This window comes from Sebastes umbrosus, chromosome 4, assembly GCF_015220745.1.
Source record: "Sebastes umbrosus isolate fSebUmb1 chromosome 4, fSebUmb1.pri, whole genome shotgun sequence".
Taxonomy (NCBI): Eukaryota; Metazoa; Chordata; class Actinopteri; order Perciformes; family Sebastidae; genus Sebastes; species Sebastes umbrosus.
The window spans coordinates 27247173-27270881 of NC_051272.1; the positions used below are offsets into that span (position 1 = coordinate 27247173).

Genomic DNA, 23709 nt, shown 5'->3' on the forward strand with positions numbered 1-23709 from the left:
AATAACTTTACTTGTATAGTGCTACTCAAAAAAGGGTTTTGTACATTACAGTTTAAAGCAACAGCAATGTAATAATGCAAAATGAAAACTCAATTAAAGGAATAAAAGAACGACAGAAAAGGAAAACAAAACAGGCAGAAGTGGAGACATAGACAATCTGACACCACTGTTTGTGGGCGAAACGTATCCTTGACATTGTTTTTTTTTTCTGATCTTGAATCATCTATTCAGAATATTTTGGACAGTGTAGGCTTAAGTGTAAACAGCACCTTACCGAGAACCTACAACCACAGCAAGCTACGAATTGTAGCTTTTTTTTTTTTTTTTTTTTTTTTACAGCTATAAAAAAAATACATAGATCTTGAAATCTAAGAATCAGAAAAGTCTGACTTAAAACCGTGTTTTAGGCAACAAAACCACTTTGTTAAGATTAGAAAAAATGACATGGTAGGGCTTAAAATAAGTATGTAAACTAAGTATAGTATGTATCAACACGAGACAAACGGCACTAACGTAACTTGCAAAACAAAACACCAGTCTTGAATACCGGTCTCTTGGTTGAAAGTCCTGTGTTTGTTGGACCCAAACTAACAGTATTTCTCACTTTTTATTGTACATCAGCTCTGAGCGTAGCATGTACATGGATGCGTTTACATTGCAGTCAGTACAGACTACATGGCGTACAAATAACACGCAAAAAGCAAAGAAGGCATTCTTATTGCACGCTAAATGCCTTGCTCATTATCGTTGGATTTAGGGGGGCGCCTTTTCCTGCAAACGGGATAGGAGAAATCCAAAGCTTGACAGACCTGCTGCAGCCAGTTACATTTGCTATGCTGGACGTTCGCTATTTGGGGAAGGGGGAAATGGGGTTTAGCTGACGGTTAATTGCGTGCAGAAGGACATGCATTTGCAGACAGGAAATGTAGAACAACTCAATTACCAATTCAAAAGGAAGTAATCAAAATGTCTCTTAGTCTGCTTTCGTTCACTTTTATTTTATTTGTAATTAAATATTTCATACAGGTGGAATACATGTTCAGTTTCTTTGACTCTCTGTAACAATACACTTTAGTCTTTGCAAAAAACCATGTAAAACAATTCACATTTTTATCAGGTTGTGGCCAACTTTCAAAAGCATCTAAGCACTAAGGTTGCCTGTGTGTCTTTATTGACAGCAGGTGTTCTTTATTGTGACAAGAAAGGGTTATGCTGTCTATTTTTTGTTAATATATGTTACATATATTAATATGCTGATGTATTGTTGTCCGTTGGTAGTGCAGAAGTGCTTTTGGGATGCCAGGCTTTGTTACAGCAGAGATCTTTTCACTCAGTTAACAAAAATACATCCGTATCTATCTGCAATCCTGACAAGCATAAATGTAATTTGAACACACATCCGTTCATGTCCAGTGCAAATGATTAAAATGGAAAACAGAATAAATTAAGAACACTACGGCAACTGAATGTGTGTATTCATCACTCTTGAAAAAAAATCATTAACACTCATATTATCATGAGGAACAAGAATAAATGCTATGTCTAAAATATACTGTATACTCTCAAATATCATACAACTGTGATTTTTAGTGCAATTTCACTTGTTATACACCACAGCTTGTTTTTCCTCCCTTCTCCCTGAAGTATGCACGGAGAAGGAGGGTCTGTCACAATAATGTTAACCTGCAGGGGGGCAGTTTGCGTTAGCTTTTTAATTGAGCATATCCAATATAATGTCTTGATAAATCTACACAATATGAACACATGAGCTAGTCTTTCTTAACGCATTTTTCTCACTTAATGCATATAAATATAAAAACCTCAATTGTAATCATGTCTAGGTCAGGGGAATTTCTTTTCTAAATTTTGAAGAATCACACTGTAAATCTATATGCAAAGTCACAGCTTTATGAATTCAGGAGTTCTAATATTGATTATGAGGATATTATAGTAGTTGGATTCATAATAAGTAATAGTACACAACAGATTCAAAAGTACATAATTGAGAAAATGCGACGCCCTTTTCAAAAAGCTAATGCAAACTGCTACCCTGATTTTTAGCCTTGCTAGCATCAGCGTGTAGCTCTGGCGATGAAGTTGCTGGTCGGCTGGTCATTCAATTAGTTCAACTCTTTTTGATCTGACTCGGTGTAAAAAGCTAACAGGGCTTTCAGATTCACATAGTGGACACAATGTCCAGCCATTCTGTGCAAAAAAAGCATCCCTAAAGCTGGATTTATAGTTCTGCGTTAAGGGGTTACGGTGTAGCTGCGGAGCCACCGTAGTCTTGCCGTAGGCTAAGTTGTAGCCGTGCGCCTCCACAAAACCGAAATAATTTTGTTCGACTCAGTGTAAAGAGCTAGCAGGGCTTTTAGACTCACAGGCTAGCATTATCCTTCTGCAGTGCATCTTCATAGACTGTATATAAAGATGGACGACATGACAGCTCCCCAAAAGTGAAGCCAAAACATCTGGATCGCCCCCTGGTGGCTGGCTGCACTATTGCTCTTAAAGCCCGCCGACTCTGTGTTAGCGGATGGGACATAGGCCAAACTAAAAAGTCAAAGTAAATGTCAAATACATTTTTTTAAAGTTCTTATCACACTGATGTTCAAGTGTTAATTTTTCTGATAAATTTGGTTTTAATTAGTTATTTCATGCTGTATAAAGGGGGTGAGACATCATAATTGGCAGCTGTGAGTCTCTCTTGCTAACAAGTTGCGGCCGTGCTTGGCTCGTGATTGGTTCGGGGTTGTGACCTCAATATTGCGGCTCCAGCTCTCCAATCAATACAGCGCAGAATCTTGTCTTCAAATAACGTCAAAATCTCAAGATAGCAGCTCCCTTGTCCGGGATATTTTGGCTTCACTTCTGTACAGTGGGAGGAGGTGGAGACACGTCGCCAATCTTTATATACAGTCTAAGTGCATCTTACAATGGTGTGTTCCAGTCCACCACTCACAGTTGCTGTTTCCTACATTCCTATGGTCATCCATGTATTGCAATTGTGTGAGTTCTCACAGTTCTGTACAGTATTGCACGATTCAACTCATCTCCAGGAAGTTTTCCAGAAGAATATTTAGCATTAAGTTCACCTTTAAACTGTTGCCTGCAACCAGTGCTGAGGACTAATGTTTCACATCGAATAGTTATTGATTATCTTTAGTAATCCAGATAATTACTATGCATTTCTTCAAGCAGGTGTTAATGGTTCTATAACAGATTCAATTCTCAAGTAACCACCTCACCATACGTTTAATGAAACGCAGTCAATCATAATGAAATCTTTTTAAAGACTGGCTCCTGACAGTTGAGTATTTGTTTTTTTGTGACAAAGTATGAAAAGCAGCATCCCACTATCTTGACTTTCTATCAGGGTTTCTACGTTCGATGCACACTCAAGTCTTAAGTCAACGTGTGGCCTTTGATTCCAGATGAAAACAGCAACATTCAGAGACATTGTGTCTCCAAGACTAAATTTTGCATTTGAGTTTTGGAAAATCCTGTAATCTAGACCAGTATCTCTCTTAGACATGTATGTGTAGAGCAACAAAGTGTTGGTTATCTACAAACAGAAAATATATGGACCTGTTTGTCATAACTATATATAACTAGTGATACAGATTGTGCAAAAATGCAGTGGTGTTCATGGTTTAGTCAAATGAGAAGTCCATCTTTAAATATCTCCTTTAAACTTCACATTTAAATGGACAGAAGAGAAGTAACTCTAGGTCTCCAGCTACATGTCAGGCCTGTGCAAAGATACATTAGATGGGTGCTTCAGTGTGTAAAACCTCCTATCATGATATGCTTCAAAAAATTCAAGGTTTCTTAACAGATCTTAGCGTGGCTTGAATCCATATTTTTGCTAAAAGAACCTTTCATATCACGGAAGGCTAAATCACCTCTGATCTATCTCGACACATTTTCATGATTTTGGAACGCATGAAATAAATGAGGAGCCCTTAAATTTTCAACACCCTTACACAGACTGAAAAAAACACATAACTTGTAATATACAGTATGCTACATTGCCCCCAAGATGCTTTTTCACAGCGAAGTTTTCTCTTGGATACAAATACAGTATTTTTGTAATAAGGATAAAATAATAAAAAATATTCATCTGTACATCCGTAATAGATTCTTTATACAGTAGAGGAAGAAAAAGTCACCCCCACAAGCAGGAACTCCCTCTCACACAAAGACTAAAGTGCTGCAGCCATCCAGCTGGCTTAATATTGGAGTCTAGATATAATTATGTCATAACACACTTGTTTGTTTGAGTAACTATGAAAAACTTTGACCTGTGTCTTTCCTCATGCAGGCAGCGGGCATGTCCACAGAGCTGCTGGTCCAATGGCAGTCGAGGGGGCCAGGAAATAGAGGGATACAGGCTTTTTCATTGCTGCATTTTCTAGGTATGTGAATAGAAAGATGGATGGAAGGAAAGTAAGAAAGAAAAAAAGAAAGAAAGCCACGTGTAAGAAACAGCCTGGCAGGGCTGTGGGATCAAACCCATGCAGAGTGGAATAATGAGGGGAACAGCAGCTTCTGTGGCCTGAGGAGAGAAACAAGAAGAGATGACAGAGTCAGTCTGTGGGCACGCACAGCACCTCCATAGTTACACATTGAGGAATGGAGACAAGGAAAAACAACAGTTAAGTGAATAATCTGCAACTCTTGGATGAAAATACACAGGGGACAAGGCTTGACATGGTAGTCGGTGTTACCGGTACACACACACACACACACACACACACACACACACACACACACACACACACACAGGGTGAGCCAAAATTCACAACATGTTTTTATCCAACGAAATATTCTGCTTCAATCCATATTTGTTGGCGTTTAGCCTTTCAAAAACAACATTTTCACTGGGGTCAAAAACTGCAGGCTCCGGCTGTTGGCCGTATTTCAGCATGAAAAAACATAAACTTTCTCATTTTACATCTAAACAGTATGCTTAAATACGTTTCTGAAAACATTTGAGGCGAGACATAGGCATTACAGTAACAGAATATTGATTCATATTTAATCAGCGCTGCCTAGTTTGACAGTTTGATCAGAGTTTGTGAGTTTCGCGAGCAGTGATTGACAGCTGCTCAACGACTGCTCAGCTCTGATTGGTTGTTCTCACCCGGGCAAGGTGAAATCTTCCAAATGCCATTAGGAGCACAGGAGGACACAGAGAAACATGATTTTTTTCCACAGATTACCTGTGCCATGCACTATTGTCAGGATATAGTAACAGTTTTATAAAAATAACTTTTATCAGATTTGCTCAAAGTTACCGACGGCAGCTTTAATAATTTTGCGCTATGATTTGTAAGATCATGTCTTCCAGGTGTTGAAATACTGACCACTTCACTAACGGATTGAGTCACCGGATCGTTACCTTCCACTTCAGAAAAGACAGTCCACAGCACAGATGGATCACTGTTCCTCACAGCCAGTAACTGGAAAAGCCTCCGCTTCCTGGCTCTGGAACATGTACTGTGAAGGTAAAACACACACGTATTTAGGACTTTAACCCCTAACCCTTAATTTTATAACAAATAATAGAACATTTGTGCTATTCTTTCTATATGTTGGATATCTATTATCCATCATCATGTGTTCAGTCAGCAGAATTTATATTTATAGTTATGTGATGTTAAATGTCCTGTCCCTTCATACAGAAGCTGGGCTGCCAACACATGCACCGCAATATCAAGTTCAACACCTGATCCTAGTACAGCGTGTGCTGCTGCTCAAATTTGTTACTAATATATAGGAGGTGAGCCCCGGTAGTGATCATCTGGCAATGTGGCCAGGGATAATTCAAACCCACAAAGACTGGATGGCTATTTTCCTTTCATACATTTTAAATATATTCTGTTGACCTGGGGCTGTGGCCAGAGAGAGTAGAAGACAGATATGATTGCCTGCGAATGAACCACTTGAGGCATTGTGAAAGCAAGTGAGTAATAGTCAGTGTATAAAGTCGAGAGTCAAATCTCAAACGGATAAAAACAAACATTATCATGATGAGACGGCCCGAAGATGAGCTCAAGAGATTTCAGCGATTGTGTTTAGCAACAGGTGGTTACTCCTGAGTAGGAAATCCTCTTCCTCCACGCTCTGTCCACGTGTTACAGCTCTCACAGTATATAACTTACTGATTTGAGGTTGGATTCCATCTCTGTGAAGTTCCACTCAGTCAGAGGCAGGCTTAAACTGAAGGGCTAGAGAGAGAGAGAGAGAGAGAGAGAGAGAGAGAGAGGGACATAGGGGTAAAAAAACATTTATTCATACAGGTCAGTTTGAAAGAACAGTTCAACTCATTGGCCACTGTGTGCTGTATAATCAGTGACAGATACCACTGCCAGTTTGAAATTTCAAATATGAAACACGTCTGAATCTATTTGAATATGTAGACAAGTTGTAAGTGTGTTTTTTATATATATATAGTACAAGTCTACTGACATCCATAACAGCGCTGGTCCCAGCCTCCACAGCGCTCTGCTGATGGCTCCTGAGCAGCAGCTGCTGTAGCTCCTCCAGGCTCATATCCACATTCTCCACTGCATCTGAAACATCCACTCTACGTGGGCACACACACACACACATACATTTTTTGAAAATATATAAACACACATACACAGGGTCACTTGCTCACTACTTGCATCACTTTTGTGTCTGTGCAAACATCTGTGTGTACGTTGCATCTCTCTCTCGATGTGTGTCTATGTGTGAGCACCTACCTGTCCAGGGCAGGTCTCTTACTCCTCCTCTCCACCATAGAGGCCACAGAGCCTCTCCCCTCCAGAACAGACTGGACCATAGCGACGGGGAGGACGGGAGGTTCTGAGGAGCACACCTCACAGGAGGAGGCCAACGCTACGGCCTCTCCTCCCCCTACACTGCCTCCTTTACCTCCTCTCACTCCTGGACTCACAGGCTCCTCTTTGATAAGCATCATGCACTTCTCCCTGTTGGTGGAGTCAGACACTGTCAGTCAAAATCTAATAAGGTGGGTCAAGAAAACATCAAAACAGGGTCTGTTGTGTTCACTTCGCCATGTTCTATCACGCTCATCTCTATTCAGCCTGCGATCAGTTTGATGCCTCAACAACACCTGCCTCATCATACTCACTGTACTCTACTCTGAATACACTTTCTACACATTTTGAGACTGTTGTTTCATACTGCACCTTGCCTACGATAAGTTTTATGATCCAATATCCATGATCTCTTTCACAATATCCTATTGTTTTGCTTCAATAGAGCTGATTGTGGAGGTTACTTTTATAATGGGAAATAGTAATGATGTATCGCATCACTCACCTGGTGTCATCAGGCTGCATCTGGAGGGCCATACTAGCCTGAGACATGTCAGTAACATCTGATATAATTGGTCCTCCTGTCAGCCCACTAGCGGAGCAAGAAGCAGTATCACTGGATGGCTGAGGAAGAAGAAGAGAAGATGACTGTGATGTGTGTTTGCAATTGAATTAATACATTGCTGGTGATAACATGACAGATTCACAGCAGGCCCATGCTGTCCTACAAAACACGGTAAATACATAGTTGGTGGTTGAGTAAAACCAGACTCAAAGGACATTTGAGCTTTTGCTTCCTTATTCAGAATCAGCTTTAAAGTGTACACATAAGGACTTTGACTCTGGCATTTTGTTGCTTTCAATAAAGCCTACACAGAAATAGACATACGGATAAAAACAAAGACAACAAATTAATCGAATGAAATTTATTTTGCCATGTAAAAATAAAACGGCACAGACATTTATTTCCATGAAAATAGCATATAAAACTTGCAGTAACTACAAAATGGAGCTAAAACCCAGGTCAAACCGCAGTAACTGCTCATTGCATTCTGGTTTTGTAGAGCAGCAATAACTGTACTGTGGCTCGGTAATATCTGGGTTATAAAACCCACCGTCGCGCTCACTGCACTCTCACAGAGAAACAGACAACTACCACAGCCTAAAGAGTCAAGTTAAAGCAAGCTGTTGAGATAGCCACACGCTAGCTTTAGCTAAAGCTAAATGTAGCCTACTTTTCCTCCTCTAGCTCTCTCTTTAATTCAATAATATACATTTTGATGAACCAACATCTTGCTAGTAATTCAGGTTGATATCCAACATATAGGAGGAAGTAGCTAAATCTAGTTTTAAAGAAAGAAAAACTAGCTAAACCAGTTTGGCTAACAAGCCTAGCTTATTTTAGTAGATAGTACAAATAGCAAAACAGAGATAAATGACACTATGAATTATCAAAATATAGTTTATTTTCTAAAACAAAAAAGCTGGCAGAACACCGTTTGATTAGTACTGCATTTTACCTAACATTATCTGCATTTTATTAGGTGTCATGTCATGCCAGTGACAACTAAAAACAGATAAAAAGAAGGCATAATAACCTATCCTTTCTATCTGTCCAGCACTTTGCAGGCCAGCCTCAAATGCTACTGCTACTGTATAGTTACTGCTCTCTGCCTTTGTAGGGCTAAATGTTTCACTAGTGTGATTATTCTTTACAAAACTAGGATACAAAAATAGTGAATTTACTTCAATCGAAAGGCTTTAGTCTGTACAGTTTGTTAACACATCACATCTACAGTATATCTATATACTGTATATCCCTCCAAATATGTCACTGCAGTCTGCTTCCCTCTAGTGGTGATGATATAACATAACAGCTAGACTGACGGCAGCAGGTTAAAAAAGAGTTATGTCCAGATAATATCCTCACTGTGATGTAGTGGATATGCCACGCTTATAGAGCACATTCAAATAAATGTGTTGAACTGCTGAATGATGTATTCTGTATGGTGTGCGATAAATCAACTGATAGATAAATGTAAAATCCCAAGCACTTAGAAAGGCCAGCCAGCAGCCACTCACTTCAGAGTTGATGTTTACTGCATGTGCCTGCCAGCACCATTTGTGCTGAATGTGGAAGGTCAGCAGCACAGTAGCTTAATTATAGTTCCCGGCTAAGTGTGTCATTGACAAAGACTGCAGAGCACTAATAGTTCTACAGGAGGTACATTTCTGGTAGAGACAGACACACGTTTTACCACTCAAAAAAAAAAGACCAAAATTAATTTAATTTTACTAATTACTTAAGGTGTTATGAAGCACAGCGATAAATATTAGGTGTTTCACATTGTCTCACCGACTGGATGTAGAAGGGCTCATGCATGGGCTCCATTGGGTGACTATGGCTGAACTTGGAGGCAGGAGGGCTGGGAGAGCCGTCGTCCAACATCAGGGGCCTGGAGGGAACATTGGTTTTCAATCAGTTACACATCTGGAGTCATAACAGCGCTACACAGTCAATGACAGCAGGGCATCATAAGAGTACTGATTAATTAATGAATAGAAGCTGCTGCGATGGAAGCCTTATCAGGTAGACATCGGCTTAATTTAGTTTACTTTTAGCATTTTATGAAGCTGCTAAATGGATTTTCACTACTTCACTACACGGCTGTGTATCACTACTTATGCTGAATGTCACCGTCACATTATTTCAAAGGCATGACAACATTTGCGATAGGTCATCAACTCTTTGTGGTAATTATACACTGCAAATTAAGAGTTAAGTTAAAATGTTCGGACATATTGTATTATTAAAGCTAAGTTTGTCGGTAGGCTACAAATAAACTCCTCTAGATGACATGATAGAATGCCAATTTCTAGCCATGCAAGCAGCATGGCTAATCACATTCCCATCCGCTTCAACTGTACTTTGTGTTTTCTGTGAGGCTGTTGCTGCTTACATCAGCAGCAATATGTTCACAATGTCAATGTTGACATGTTGATGTTTAGCAGGTATAAAGTTTTCCAAATAGAAATAGAATATAGGAGTAGAACGGACATTCCCTTTCAAGTCAACGTAGCAGGATGGTCAGAGCGACGGCCATTTTTATGTGTAGCTACCGTTGCCACGGTAGTGTCTAGAAGGGAACCTGGAAGTTGGGGAAACTCTAGCGAGATGGTTTAAGGGTATAGGCATTGATCTTGAATAGTTAAGGTTAGGAGAGGACGCTGGGCAGTGACTCCCGCAAGAGTTTTTGCAGATCTCAGATCAGATTTAGCAATTTGCAGGCTACCTTCTAGACACGACCCCCTCCCTGTGAGCAGATTTATTTACTGTAGGGAACAGACGTGTTAAAAGTGATTTATTCACTGACAAGAACAGGAAGTAAAGACGAACAACAGAACTTCCCAAGTTGATAAATTAGAGTTTAGTTTTGAAATGTAAGTTGTTGGTACTGACCAGTGACCAAGAAGTACTTTAGATCTTGTAGCCTACTCAAGTAAAAGTAGCAAAACCACAATATAGAACTACTCTGTTACAAGTAAACGTATTGCATTAAAATGTTACTTAAGTAAAAGTTCAAAAGAATATATTACATAGCTATATATAGCATATATTATATTATAATTATTGATATATTTATGTGTACACATAAAAATGGCCGCCACTCTTACCATCCTGCTACGTTGACTTGAAAGGGAATGTCCGTTCTACTCCTATACTCTATTTCTATGTGGAGAACATTATACCTGCTAAACATCAACATGTTAACATTGCAGTTGTGAACACATTAGCATTTGCCGCTGATGTTAGCAACAACGGCCTCACAGAGCACTTTTTGCCTTTTTATTGTGGAATTGTGACAGGAAATGAGGGGTGGGGGGTGGTGGTGGTGGGAGTCATGAGAGTGGGTAGATGCTAAACACAGATGAGATTATGACAGCCAGAAGGCCATACATGACTATCATTAAATCATGGGGGGAAACTGCACCTTTGCCAGGTAGCACACTGACCCTGAAATATACGTTTCTATAGCACTTTTGTGTTCCAGCGTGCCTTTCCTTTCTCGTATCGGCCTTGTTCACACTCAGCAGCAAAGCTGAACCAGCATTTTACACACACAAGCTGTAGCAGGGTCATGCACTCTGCTCTGCCTTCACTGTGTGTGAATGTGTGTGCGTGTGTGTCTGACTGACTGATTCAGCACTTGTCTCCATTCACAGCGCTTGTTGAGTTAGATTATTCAGTTTGTCAGCTGAGCCAGCCCTTCCCTCTGCCCCACTGTGGCCCCTGTTTGTCTCACTTTTGTTGATTGCTCCACTGTGTGTGTGTGTGTGTGTGTGTGTGCGTGCGTGTGTGTGCGTGTGTGTTTGCGCTTGTGCGTGCATGTACTCACAGCTTTCTCTTTAGGCCCACAGTGCTGGGTGTGTTGGACTGCATCTGGCTGAACAGAAACTGTATCAGCTGGCAATGAGAGAAAAAGCACAGCATGAATCAGCATCCTCCTCTCTCACACACACGCGCGCGCGCACGCACGCACGCACACACGCACGCACGCACACACACACACACACACACACACACACACACACACACACACACACACACACACACACAGAGAGAGACCTATTATTTCCTTATTGAAACATGATGCATGCATGACCCATAACCCACCCTGTGTCATCCTATTAAAACATGTTAGTGGTCTTGTGATATGAAATGAGGGTCGGACACACATTGAACCTTTTTGTGTTCTATCTTATACTGTAGTTGTCATAATTACTGTATGTACACAATGAAGAAGGCTCTCCTAGTTTTGCTGCAGGACAAGATGCAGCTTCTCATATTTGTTAATACGTGGTGACCTTATGTAAATCCCAACCTGTCGCTAGTACTCATTTTGTCAGCTATTTCTTTTTTTATTAGTCTCAGTCCTGGATCAAATGTTCTTGTTATTTTCTATTATATTTAGTCAACCTCATCCTGTTTTTTCTAAAAGTCGATGCATTTCAGTCTTATCTTAGTCAAAGAAAACCATAACTATTTTAGTTTTAGTCAATGAAAACTGTTGACATTTTGGTCTTTTTTAGTCATCAGATTATATTAAACATTTCAGTCAATCTAGTCTTGCCAAATTATCTATGTATATCTGTTATAAAATATATAGCATTGTTTCTTTCTCCCAAACCCTGTTGTTATCATTGTTAACTTAAACTTAAAGGGATAGTTCATGTGTTTTGAAGTGGGGTTGGATGAGGTTGTATGAGTGACTGCTGCATAGTAGGTGTATTACTTACAGTAGATGACGGTCGGTGTGCCCCGAGCATCGTGAAACAGACAGGAGCACCGGCACCGGAGCAAAAGCAATGTACTGCTGTGGACGAGGATGGCAGCAAAATGTATTTTAGCCACTTAAAAGAAAGGTTCACTTAAAAAACATTATATTCGTTTAAGTGTACGCTATATTTAGAATATTTACTGAAGGCAAACTGAACTGAAGGCGAACTGAACTGAAAGTGAAACGTATACAGTATGTACTATGCTGGCTTTGGAGAGAGCATAGATAGATTTTAAGAAAAGAAAGGGCTGTGTGACGGCAAGACATGTACACTTAAACGGATATCAATTTTTTTTAGGTAAGCCTTTCTTTTAGGGAGCTAAAATATGTTAGCTGCCGTCCACATCCACAGCACTTTATTGCTTTTCTCCGGTGTCGGTACTCCTGTCTGTTTCTCCAAGCTGGGGACACGTCGACCGTCATCTACTGTAGGTAATACACTGACTATGGATAAGTACCTCATACAACCCCACTTCAAAACACCCAAACTATCACTTTAAGTAAGTAAGTTACTCTGAATCTGTGCTCAATGTGTGCCCACGATGTAGCACTGATATAGGGTGCGCAGCAGAGGACACAAAACTACTGCATTGAAAAAAAAAAACAGTCTTTTGTCAACAAAAATAAAGAGAGATTTTTGGTAAAGTTATTTATTTAACTCCACTTTAGTTTTGTCTTTTTTCGTAAAAAAACTCTTAAAAATAAAATAAAAAGGAATGTAAATTAATTTCAGTTTTAGCTATAACGATAATATGACTACCGAAAAAAGGAGAAAGTATGAATTTCCGTCGCTCTCTTGAAATTGAACCACAGAAAAACAGACATGACATTCCAGGAGATGGCGCTATATGCCGCAATTGCTTAGTATCGCCAAGATTAAACAGTAAACAAGATGGCCATTCTTAGTTCTCCAAACATGTATTTTGTATGTATATAACTACATACTTCTAAGACATTATACTGGCCCTAACAAAAACAAATTAAATAAAACTACCGTAAAACTAAATGTAGAAAAAAACTGAAACTAAACTAAAACTGGCAAACACACTCTGAAAACTAACTAAAGCTAAACTAAAATGAAATTGAGAAGTCAAAACTAAAATTAAATAAAAACTTAATGAAAATTCAAAAATATTATAACCTTGGTCTCGTCATTGTCTCATCTTAGTTGTGGAAAAAAAGGTTGTTGACGATCATGTACATAGTATAGTCATAGTTTTCATTAACGAAATTAACAGTACTTGGTGCAACTCCAACCTGAGTAGATCTAATCTGCCACATAACTCAAAACACCTGAGTGGGTATGGAGGGCCTTTAATGGATGATATTGTATAGGTTTATCTGATCTATGTTTAATATGTAAAATCAAAGTAACTAGTAACTATAGCTGTTAGCATTACACACATGTGGACTGACCTTGTTCATGACTTTCTGTTGCTGTGTGTGATTCTGTCTCAGTGAGACCACCTCTCTCCACAGCACTTCATTCTGCCTGCAAACAGGAGGAGGGAGATGTTAGAGGGAGATGGTGGAGAGCCAAAGAAGAAACGGAGAGGACAAAATCATGTTTAGCAGAAGTTTTGAAGTTGTTTTCATTTTCACCTGGTTAAAAATCTGAAGCCTGTTAACCCTGAAAGTAGCTTGTTTTACAATGAGTTGGTCAGCACTAGAACAAGAATCTGGGGAGGTCCATATTTCCTATAGGGATAAAGCGTACTGCACACAAACACACTGGAAACCTGTTTAATGCCCTCCAGATCTTTTCCTCCTCACAATTCTGGCCTTGAAATCTAAAAGTCCAGTTTCTGGGATGTTTTTAATAAAGATGTCACCCTCTAACCTGCCACAGAAGAGTGTGCCCATTAACCCTAACCCTAAAAGAGTTCTCCACTGATTAAGTATAGCACTCTTATAGTGTTGTTAGGCTCATGATGGACATTCAGATTTCATTCTCAGATTTCACACAGCTCTCACTGGAGCCACAAAAGGCTGTATACAATGCAGTAGTACTCCCCAAGACAGGTGTCCCCCTCAAACCAGCCCTATGGAGCCTCACCACTGCTCTTTGATATATAAACCTCATCCACTTATGCTCTGTAACAGAAAATGACAGTATCGCTACGGATGGGTTCATCACTTAGTCGTCACAGTGACACTGAGCCATCCGTGCTTTATTATATCTGTCAGACACCACTACACAGAGGGCAGAAAAGTGTGTTTATACTGTCCCTATTTTAGTCCAGCCCAAGGTGGTGCACACATCTTGTTGAGAGATGTAAAGAAGAGCCTGCGTATGTGTTTTTAGGATTGTCTGACAGACTTTCAATGATGTGCACGTACAGTCCAACCATACCTTTGTAATGCAAAGTGGCTGGACTTTCAGAGTGAATTGAGGAGAAAAGAGCTTGGAAAATCAGCTGTGAGATCTCTCTCTTTCTGCACAGCTTGTGCATCAGCTTCAATAATTTGGAAATGGAGAATTTTTATCATGTATGCACAAAATACTGAAGAAAAAAAGAAATATTTGAGAGAGCATTGTCCACGCCTGCATGCATGGCCGTACATGTGCACATGCACACATGTGGTCATCCTTTCTAAGTAAGTCGTTATTAGTGTGTGTGTGTGTGTGTGTGTGTGTGTGTGTGTTAGTCAGGTGAGCAGGTGAACATTCTCTCCTCGCGTTAGCAAACAATGCTGAGCACAAAGCAGCTCCACCACACAATAGACACACAGCAGCTATTTTCAGCAACAATAGCCTCTAGAGAAAAAGTCAGTTCATCCACTGGGTAATTTGTTCCAATTTAGCAAGAGGAATAACAGACAGGTCAACTGCTCTTCTCACATTGTCCCCCTAAAATATGTTTTAAAAAAACTGTATATTCTTTCAAAAGATAAATAAAATGTTGGAAATTGAAACCATGCAATTTTCATTTGTATCTAACCTTACAAACTGTAAATTGACCTGACCTGAGAATTTAAATTTTCATTTAACATTTACACCATGTCCACATTAAACTGTAAGGGGGCCCAGGGGCAAAAATGTGTTGTAGCTCCCCCGACCCCCTCACTGTGTACTTTGTCACTTTCAAGTTCCCATTGAGTGGAAAACAGCCCTGAGATAAATCTACACAATTGGCTGTGTTGGTGAGGGCACCCTGTTCCAGATACTGTTGATATATTGAAATAAGAACGCAGCCTTAAAGGTGCTAAATATGGGATTGGGTGCATTTCTATTGCCTCTCAACGGCTCTCAACATGGCGACGGCGAGCCAGCGGCTCGCAGCTAACGGTGCTAATGACGCCAACAGTGAAAACAACGGCGAAAGTGCTGACAGAGGTAACCGTGTTTACCTGAGGGGGAACTGGATGGTGGGTGCTACACAAAGTCTTTCGTGGGACGGCGTTATCAGCTGGAGCCGCCGTATGAGAGCAGTGCAGAGTGGCGACCGTGAGCTAGCCAGTGGGGCACAATCACATGCACGAACATGCAGTAAAACCACATGCTGACCCAGCTAATGTCAACAAAGCGCGGTGAAGCTCGGATTACAACACTCAGAGAGGGAGAGAGACTTCATTCTCTGCTCAGGTAGACATTACTCCTCTATATCTTTACATGGCAAATAGTTGCTTGCTGCTTTATTAATGCTCTGGATATCATATAGAGAACCTTTAATGCACCTCCAGTGCATACACTGCAGACTTTACATGACAGATTCAATCATTTACTGAGGCACCACAACACCTACCAGTAATCATGAATACTACCTGGCCCTGGGTTTCCTGTTTGTCAGTTATTGGGAAGCAATTTAATTCAAATATTAACCAAAATATAATCCAGGTTTTAAAACTAGACTTTAGGTCCCCCTACAAGACAGGGCAGGTAGTAATGCAGGACCTGTGTTAGTCGATCTTGCATACTAGCTTTGCAAATTTCTAAACAAATTTGCAATTAACCAAACAATATACCACCACGTCACACTAATTGAATGTGGGACTTTCGGGGTCCCTGAGGATCTGGAGCCCCAGGGCAGTTGCCTGCTTTGTCTGGAGTGCTAAGGGCTTGTGCGGTCATGACACACACAAAAAATGTCTATACTCACTGTTTCATGTCCTGCATTTGACACTCCATGTTGTCCTGTTGTGTTCGCAGAAGCTGGACTTCATACAGCAGTTTACTGAGGTCTTCCTGACGGACTTTGGTCTCCTCACTCTTCACTATGGATACCTGAAAACACAGTACAGTCTAATTTGGTTACTTAATCAGACACCGCACATAAAACCACACATTCCCTCAGCTGTGTTTGTGAGCACAGGAGTTTTTAGCCACACTAGCAGTGTGGCTCTAGAGATGGCAGTGTCAGTCTCAACAACTATTGGGTGGATTGCCAACATTTTGTTCAGACAGTTGTGCTTCCCAGAGTTTGGAGTGTTATTTAGCCTCCTTCCCAACATGCTAACATGCTATGGTACCAATGGATTCCTTAGGTTTTCTAGTTTCACATCATACCAATATCTTCACTCTAGCTTTAAGACTGAGCCTCTTAAAGCCTCTAAATACAGTAATTGAGTGCTCCAGGAATGACGTATTTTTGTAGGCCAACACAGAAGTTAGCATCGCCCTGGGTTCCCTCCACAAAAAGCCAATGGGATTTTTCCAATCAGTTTAGAATTATTGCAGAAATTAAACTCTGTGGCCCTCACACGTTTATGACACTCACACATTTTGTTCAGTAAGATAATCTTCACAAATGAACTCCACTTTTAGGATTTTTCAAGTGTACTGCAATTGCCAGAATTAAAAAGCTAACGTTAGGCTATAGACGAACTAGTGACTCGGCAGATGAGTCAGAGTGATGACGTGTAGTAGTCTCATTTAGCCACTTGTTTGCAAACCACCTTTTCAGTCACATAAAGGCATCAAAATTCACGAGTGGGGTATTTATTGATGTATTTCATGTCGTAGAATAAAAGGTTGAAATCGCTTCAGCTTGTGTTAACAACAGACCTTATTTCAGGCATCTAACTAAAAACCCATTGACTTCAAAACGAAGGAATTGGAAGAGCTAAAATGCTAACTCATTTCCGAGTTTTAGGACTCATTCCTGAAGCACTCTATGTCGGCCGGGTCTCAGAGGGTTTAATAATATTTTTTTAGGGGTGCTGAGATGAAATGTAGTTGTACTTTAGCACCCCTAAAAAGAGTCAAAATTCGCCAATGGTTTTACTTTTAGCGGCCAGAGAGGGCCCACAGCCAATCGGTAAACAGATCCCGTGACTCCTGTGACATGTTGACCTATGTTACAAAGATTTTTTTCCCACCTTAAACACATGAACCCGCCTCCCAGCCGCAGAAAAACGCAGTTGTTGTGGCGAGCCACACTTCGCTGCTGCCTGGTGTGAATTTGGCATAAAGCGTTTAATACTAATTTAGCTAATGTTGAGCTAATTAGCACTAATAGCTGAACATGGTAAACATAATACCTGCTAAACATCAGCATGTTAGCACTGTCATTGTGAGCATGTTAGCTCGCTTCATTAGCGTTTAGCTCAAAGCACTGATCAGGTTGTAGGTGGCACTGTACTGCGGTGGCACCTCATAAACCAGCGCATCATGTAATGTATGGGATTTCACTTTTTATATGCCTTTGCCAAGAAATTTGTCCAGGAAATCCTGTAGAGCCAGATTTATGTTGAAACATAGTCATCCAGTGCCATTAAAATGAAGATTACAATCTACAAAACTCAAAGATTTCAACCAGATTTCATCCAGTTTTAACAGATGGCTGCTGGGTTTAATTACTCCACACAACGCTTTGACATCTCTCCACATACTGAGGAGGTTGGTTGTGTTTAAAGAAGAATAACTTCCACAGTCACACAGTTTCTGGTCAATTTGTCTTTGAGACATTGTGTATGTGTGCATTATGTGTGTGTGTGTTTCCATACCTTCCTCTTGATGTGTTCCAGCATGTGTTCATGTCCCTGGAGGAAGTACAGATGTTGGAACTCTGTGTCGTCTCTCTCAGGCTTCACCAGACCGCTCTGCTCAATGTTCACCACCTTACGGAAACCATCTACACATAGACACACACACACACACACACACAGAAATGCATAAATATATACTGTAATTGAGAGAAGAGGAGAGGAGAGAAGAGAAAAGAGAAGAGTACTCACACATGTTGAGCTGTCGAACAAAGCTCGCCATGTTATTGTGTTTAAAGTACTTTGGCAGAACTTCCTTGGCAAAGCGTCCCTGGTCAAACACATGGAAACTTGTCCCAGACTGAAATAGAGAATAGTCAAGAATGTAGTTAATTTACAACATCTCTGATCATATCTCATTCAGTGTAGAGAGCACAGACTGTATATAACAAGTGGACGTAGTCACCGTAACGTCACCCATTGTTTTGTGGACTGACGTTTTTTAAGCCTCGAGTTTGGCATTTTGGCTGTCGCCATGTTGGATTTTTGCAAACGGAACTGAGAGGGTAGAGCTAGACATTTTTAGGCGACCAAAATGTTTGATTTAACTTTCATGAACTAAAAAACAAACTGTGAAAGGGTTGAAGTTCTACGACGCATATGCAGACAACTCCCAGACCGGACAGCGATGTGGTATCGACCTGTCAATCACAAGGTAGCCACACCCTAAAGCATACCCTTCTTTATCATCTATTTGACTCTAAATGGGACCATAATGTACAAAAAGAACATCATGCTGTATTGAAGAAGACTTGAAACTAGCGATTGAGACCATAAACTCATGTTTACTATGTTTACTGAGCTAATAAATCAAGTGAGAAGTAGGCTCATTTTGTCATAGACTTCTATACAATCAGACTTCTTTTTGCAACCAGAGGAGTCGCCCCCTGCTGGCTGTTAGAAAGAATGCAAGTTTAAGGCACTTTAGCATTGGTTTCACTTCTGGGACCCAGAGGTTGCCTACTGGTAGAGAGGGTGAACATTTATAGTTAAGACAGACAAGACAGAACCCCACAGCCTGTAAACGATGGATGCAATCAAAGTATTTTTCTATTATGCCCATTATGTCCTAATGACTGATTCTAATGAATTTACAATTAACATAACAACTTCACTTGTCTTGTTACTCATTACTTCTTTCCCATTACTGTTGCTCAATGTGACTGATAACAAACTTTTAGATGTCAAAACCTGTGATTGAATGATATTAGTATATGGTACTGTGACAAAAGGAGAAGATTAGAGAAGACTTCATATATATATATATATATATCGATTAAAAGAGTGAATCGCAAATTAATCTCGCATTTTTTATCTGTTCAAAATGTACCTTAAAGGGAGATTTGTCAAGTTAATGGAATTCAATTAACACACAAAACATATTGTCCAGAAACCCTCACAGGTACTGCATTTGGCATAAAAAATCATAACATGGCAAACTCAAAGCCAACAGGCAACAACAGCTGTCAGTGTGTCAGTGTGCTGACTTTACTATGACTTGCTACAAACTGCATGTGATTATCATAAGGTGGGCATGTCTGTAAAGGGGAGACTCGTGGGTACCCATAGAACCCATTTACATTCACATATCTTGAGGTCAGAGGTCAAGGCACCCCTTTGAAACGGCCATGACAGTTTTTCCTCCCCAAAATGTATATACATGTTGTTGTTTTTTACCCCATTTGGATTGAATATGATTGCAGCCATTTAATAAGTGTGTGTTCATAAGTGTACAGTGACAAATTTCAGTGATGACTTACTGGTATATGAAAAAAATGACAACATTTGTTTTGGTATGCCTTGAAAACTGCTGCCGTAAACATGTAACTTGAGTTTGTCATTGATAGTGTTCTAAATCACCACCTGTCACTAGATGGGTTAATGCTGCCTTAATAATGAAAGCAGCTTTGTAAGGAGGTAATGTATTTACCCCAGAGGGCAGGATCTTCTATCATCTATTCATCAGCAGCCAAATTCAGCTCAGTCAGCCAACCAAACAGTCTCTCTCTCTCTCTCTCTCTCTCTCTCACTGCGAGTGATGAGTCATGCTCTCTCTCCCAATGTTACAGTCTTACTGCGCAACTGCAACAGCTCTGTTTTACACTGAAAAGCAGTATTGTGTAAAGTGTTGTAAATACTTTACATTGGGAGTTAGCAAAACCCATTTGTACAACAGGTGTGAAATTCATAAAATTCAGACAATTCTAAAGAGACTTTGCCGTTACCTTGTAAAGTATGTAGTGCTCACTTGCCTACTAATAGTCTGACAATGCAACAGCTGATGCTGCACACTCTGACTACAGATGTCATGGGACTGAAGAGCATCTGTGTTTGTCTCCCTATGAAGAAGAACAGAGAAGATGTCCTCTTCCTGTTTATCACTGAAGCACACACATCAATCCATTCCCTAGGACCAACAGAGATAAACCCATAAAAACAATGCTATCAAATTTTACTTAGCAAATTATATATTTTTAAAAGAATTAAACAACGATTAAGAATTGATATTTGCTCACAAAATTAAACACGTAGCTGCTCATCCATGGGTCAAAGGTCAACAGTTGTAATGATAGCAGAATGTAAAAGTGTGTTAATCACAATGCACTTTTAACACTAAAGAAAGCACACAACTTTGGCAGAGGATACAGTACAAACTAATTCAACAGATCTTTCACTTTAATGCAGGCTGACAACCTGACAAACAAAGGTGAGTTTTATGTGTGCATTATGATGGCTCATTACTGTAGAATACCGTAAAATGCCACAAATAGATGGTTAATCAACCAATAACATAAAAATGTATAACACCTATCTCTTCATAAACACACTTTGTTGTGTCAGTGTTACTTACAGAATGCATCAGACTGGCTTAATACAGGTGTTTAGATAAAACCAGTTCAAAGGACCACTCTAAAGGAGGATTCATGACAGAAGTAGGATTTTAGATAATACTAATCTTTTTGGGACCAAAAATATTGGGGCCACTTATCAAGTTTCAGATGTCTAGGAGGAGTCTGAGTGATTTCCACTCTAAACTTCTCACATCATTTAAAATAACTATTCAAGTCCTGAAGAGGTCACATTATCCAATATTTCACAAAAATGTCCTACCCGAGATTTATCTTGCGACCCTTTCAGGGGGCCCGACCCCAAGGTTGGCAACCACTGGATTAATCTACTTAAAAGTAATATAAATAAACTAGCTCCACCTTATCCAGCTACATCAGTACAAAGGAATTAATCTGTAACAATGACATATCCATGTATGATGATATATCATTCACATGTTTCAGTACTTTTACTTGTAATACTTTATGTACATTTAGCTGATAATACTTCTGCACTTTTACTTAAGGATTCTGACTGTGTTGGTACTGTTACTTAAGTAAAATATCTGAGTACTTCTTCCAACACTGCTGTTCAGTTGTAAAGTTTCATTTTCACTTTACAAAGGGAGTAATTTCAAGTCAAACCGGGACATTTTTTCCTAGACCTAACTAAAAGGTTGTGTTGCCTAAACCTAAGCAAATGTTTTTGTTTGAATTCACAACGTTTACCACGTGACGCCAGGGGCCAAAGTGTCCTGACAAAGCGTCAGTATATGATGAGTTGGGATGAGAACATGTTGACAAGTCGGAGCTCCTACTCGTAAACTCAGGGCAAATCATTGGGCAACCTCTGGGTCTGAAACATGAAGCCAATGTGGCAGTCCCTTAAATTTCTTCTCTGGTTGCAAAAAGAAGTCTGATTGTATAGAAGTCTATAAGAAAATTAGCCTACTTCTCACTTGATTTATTACCTCAGTAAACATTGTAAACATGAGTTTATGGTCTCAGTCGCTAGTTTCAGATCTTTTTCAATACAGCATGATGTTCATTTAGTAAATTATGATCCCATTTAGAGTCAAATAGACCATAAAACAGGGTATGCTTTAGGGCGTGACTACCTTGTTGTAAAACTTATTTTTGACTGGTGTGATACAGAAACACTTGATGATCTTTCTTATCAGAGAACAGCAGGTAGATGATGAACCCTGGCACTAGAATGTGTTCACAGAGGAAGATGAAGATGATGGTTTAGAGGACATGGTTCTGACGTTATACTCTTATTTTGCTTTTGTTGTGAACTGAAATGACATTCCTCACAGAGTTACTACAGTATCATGTACGGCAATGATTCTCAAAGTGGGGTCCAGGGATCCCAGATTATCCGCGAAGCAATTAGATATAAATTAGAAAATTGTGCTGCATTATTAAAAAGTGTTTACAGACGGGGACTATTTGTACCAATAAAACGAGCATATTGTGTCCATTACTTTTTTCAATTGCTTGAAAAGTATGAATGCTATGAGTCCAAATGTAATTTGAATAAAACGACCCTCTGTTTACAAGTATATAAAGTGGCATTTATTATTCAAATTGAAATGTGTCTCTGTTTATCACTATCAAACATGTAACAAGTATTTAGGTTGAAAAGTTTTAGAATATAAATAGTTCCGATGGCATCTAAGAGTACAAATGGTGGTAAGCATTATGCTTAATCGGTGTTACGATTATGAGGGGGTCCTTGGAAAATGTTCTCCCCCGTAAGGGGTCCTTGGCCCCAAAAAGTTTGAGAACCCCTGGTGTGCAGCATGTCCTGAGGACTGACTCACAGCGCTCCAGCAGATGAGGTGGTTGGTATCTGGATCCTCCACCAGGGTCCACAGCTTGGTGAGAAAGGCTGGAACATTGCTGGCGTAGCTGCCATCTACACCCATGGCACCTGGAGACTCCTGCATACTGACACCTGTCCACTGCCAAGACGGCTCACAACAGGAAACCAAATGTGTCTGTGTGTGTGAGTAGAAAGTGTGTATGTGTGCGTATGTGTGCAGACTCCCAGACTAGTCCATGTTTGAGAAACTCCTCTTCTGATGATCCGTTACCGGTAATCCCAAGTTTGTCTCAGTCTCTTTGATTCCATTTCAGTCGGTCAAACTGTCTCTGAACGTCCTTGTCGACACAATCTCACCTTGACTCTGATTTTCACTTTCTCTTTTTCTGACTTGTCTGTTCAATATATCCTCAATTAATCTCTATCTTTGTTGCTCTCACAGTTTCTTTTTCTCTTTCGCTCTACTCTCTCTGTCTGCCCTGCCACACCAGTCATCTGACTGAATGTCATCACAGAAGGTCCATGTCAGCACACACGCATACACCATTCAAGCCCCCCCCCCCCCCCCCCCCCCCCCCTCCACCCCCCTTACCCTCGGCCTCCCGCTGACAATCAAGTGGTTGCCCAGTAAAACAATGCAGTATCCACACAAAAGCTTCAATAATACACCACTGTCCAACCATCAAAGGGCTACTGGTTAAACTGAATAGTGCAGGGTTCAGTGTACCTGTATGCCAGGTAGAAAGGGTCCCTTGTCATTTCTGAGAATTATCCTAAATGTCTTGACGTTGTCATGAAGTGGACATACTGTACTGTTTGTGCAGTAACACAACAGCAACTACACTGGCCTATTTATGTCACTTTTTTAACTAACTGGTTCAATCACAAACAGAGATTGT

The 23709-nt window shown here is 40.1% G+C and overlaps 1 protein-coding gene across 1 annotated transcript; it reads right to left on the reverse strand.

Moving 5' to 3' along the window:
- Nucleotides 1-1004: 1004 nt before the first annotated feature.
- Nucleotides 1005-23295, reverse strand: hsf4 (heat shock transcription factor 4). Its single transcript, XM_037766613.1, has 13 exons — nucleotides 22809-23295; nucleotides 18347-18455; nucleotides 18116-18243; nucleotides 16270-16394; nucleotides 13586-13661; nucleotides 11228-11295; nucleotides 9187-9286; nucleotides 7336-7454; nucleotides 6753-6980; nucleotides 6475-6592; nucleotides 6168-6233; nucleotides 5405-5502; nucleotides 1005-4558 (listed from the first exon to the last, which is right to left on the reverse strand). The coding sequence occupies exons 1-12, from the start codon at nucleotides 22932-22934 to the stop codon at nucleotides 5443-5445; spliced, it is 1323 nt and encodes a 440-aa protein (XP_037622541.1). The 5' UTR covers nucleotides 22935-23295; the 3' UTR covers nucleotides 1005-4558; nucleotides 5405-5442.
- Between the last annotated feature and the right edge of the window lie 414 nt (nucleotides 23296-23709).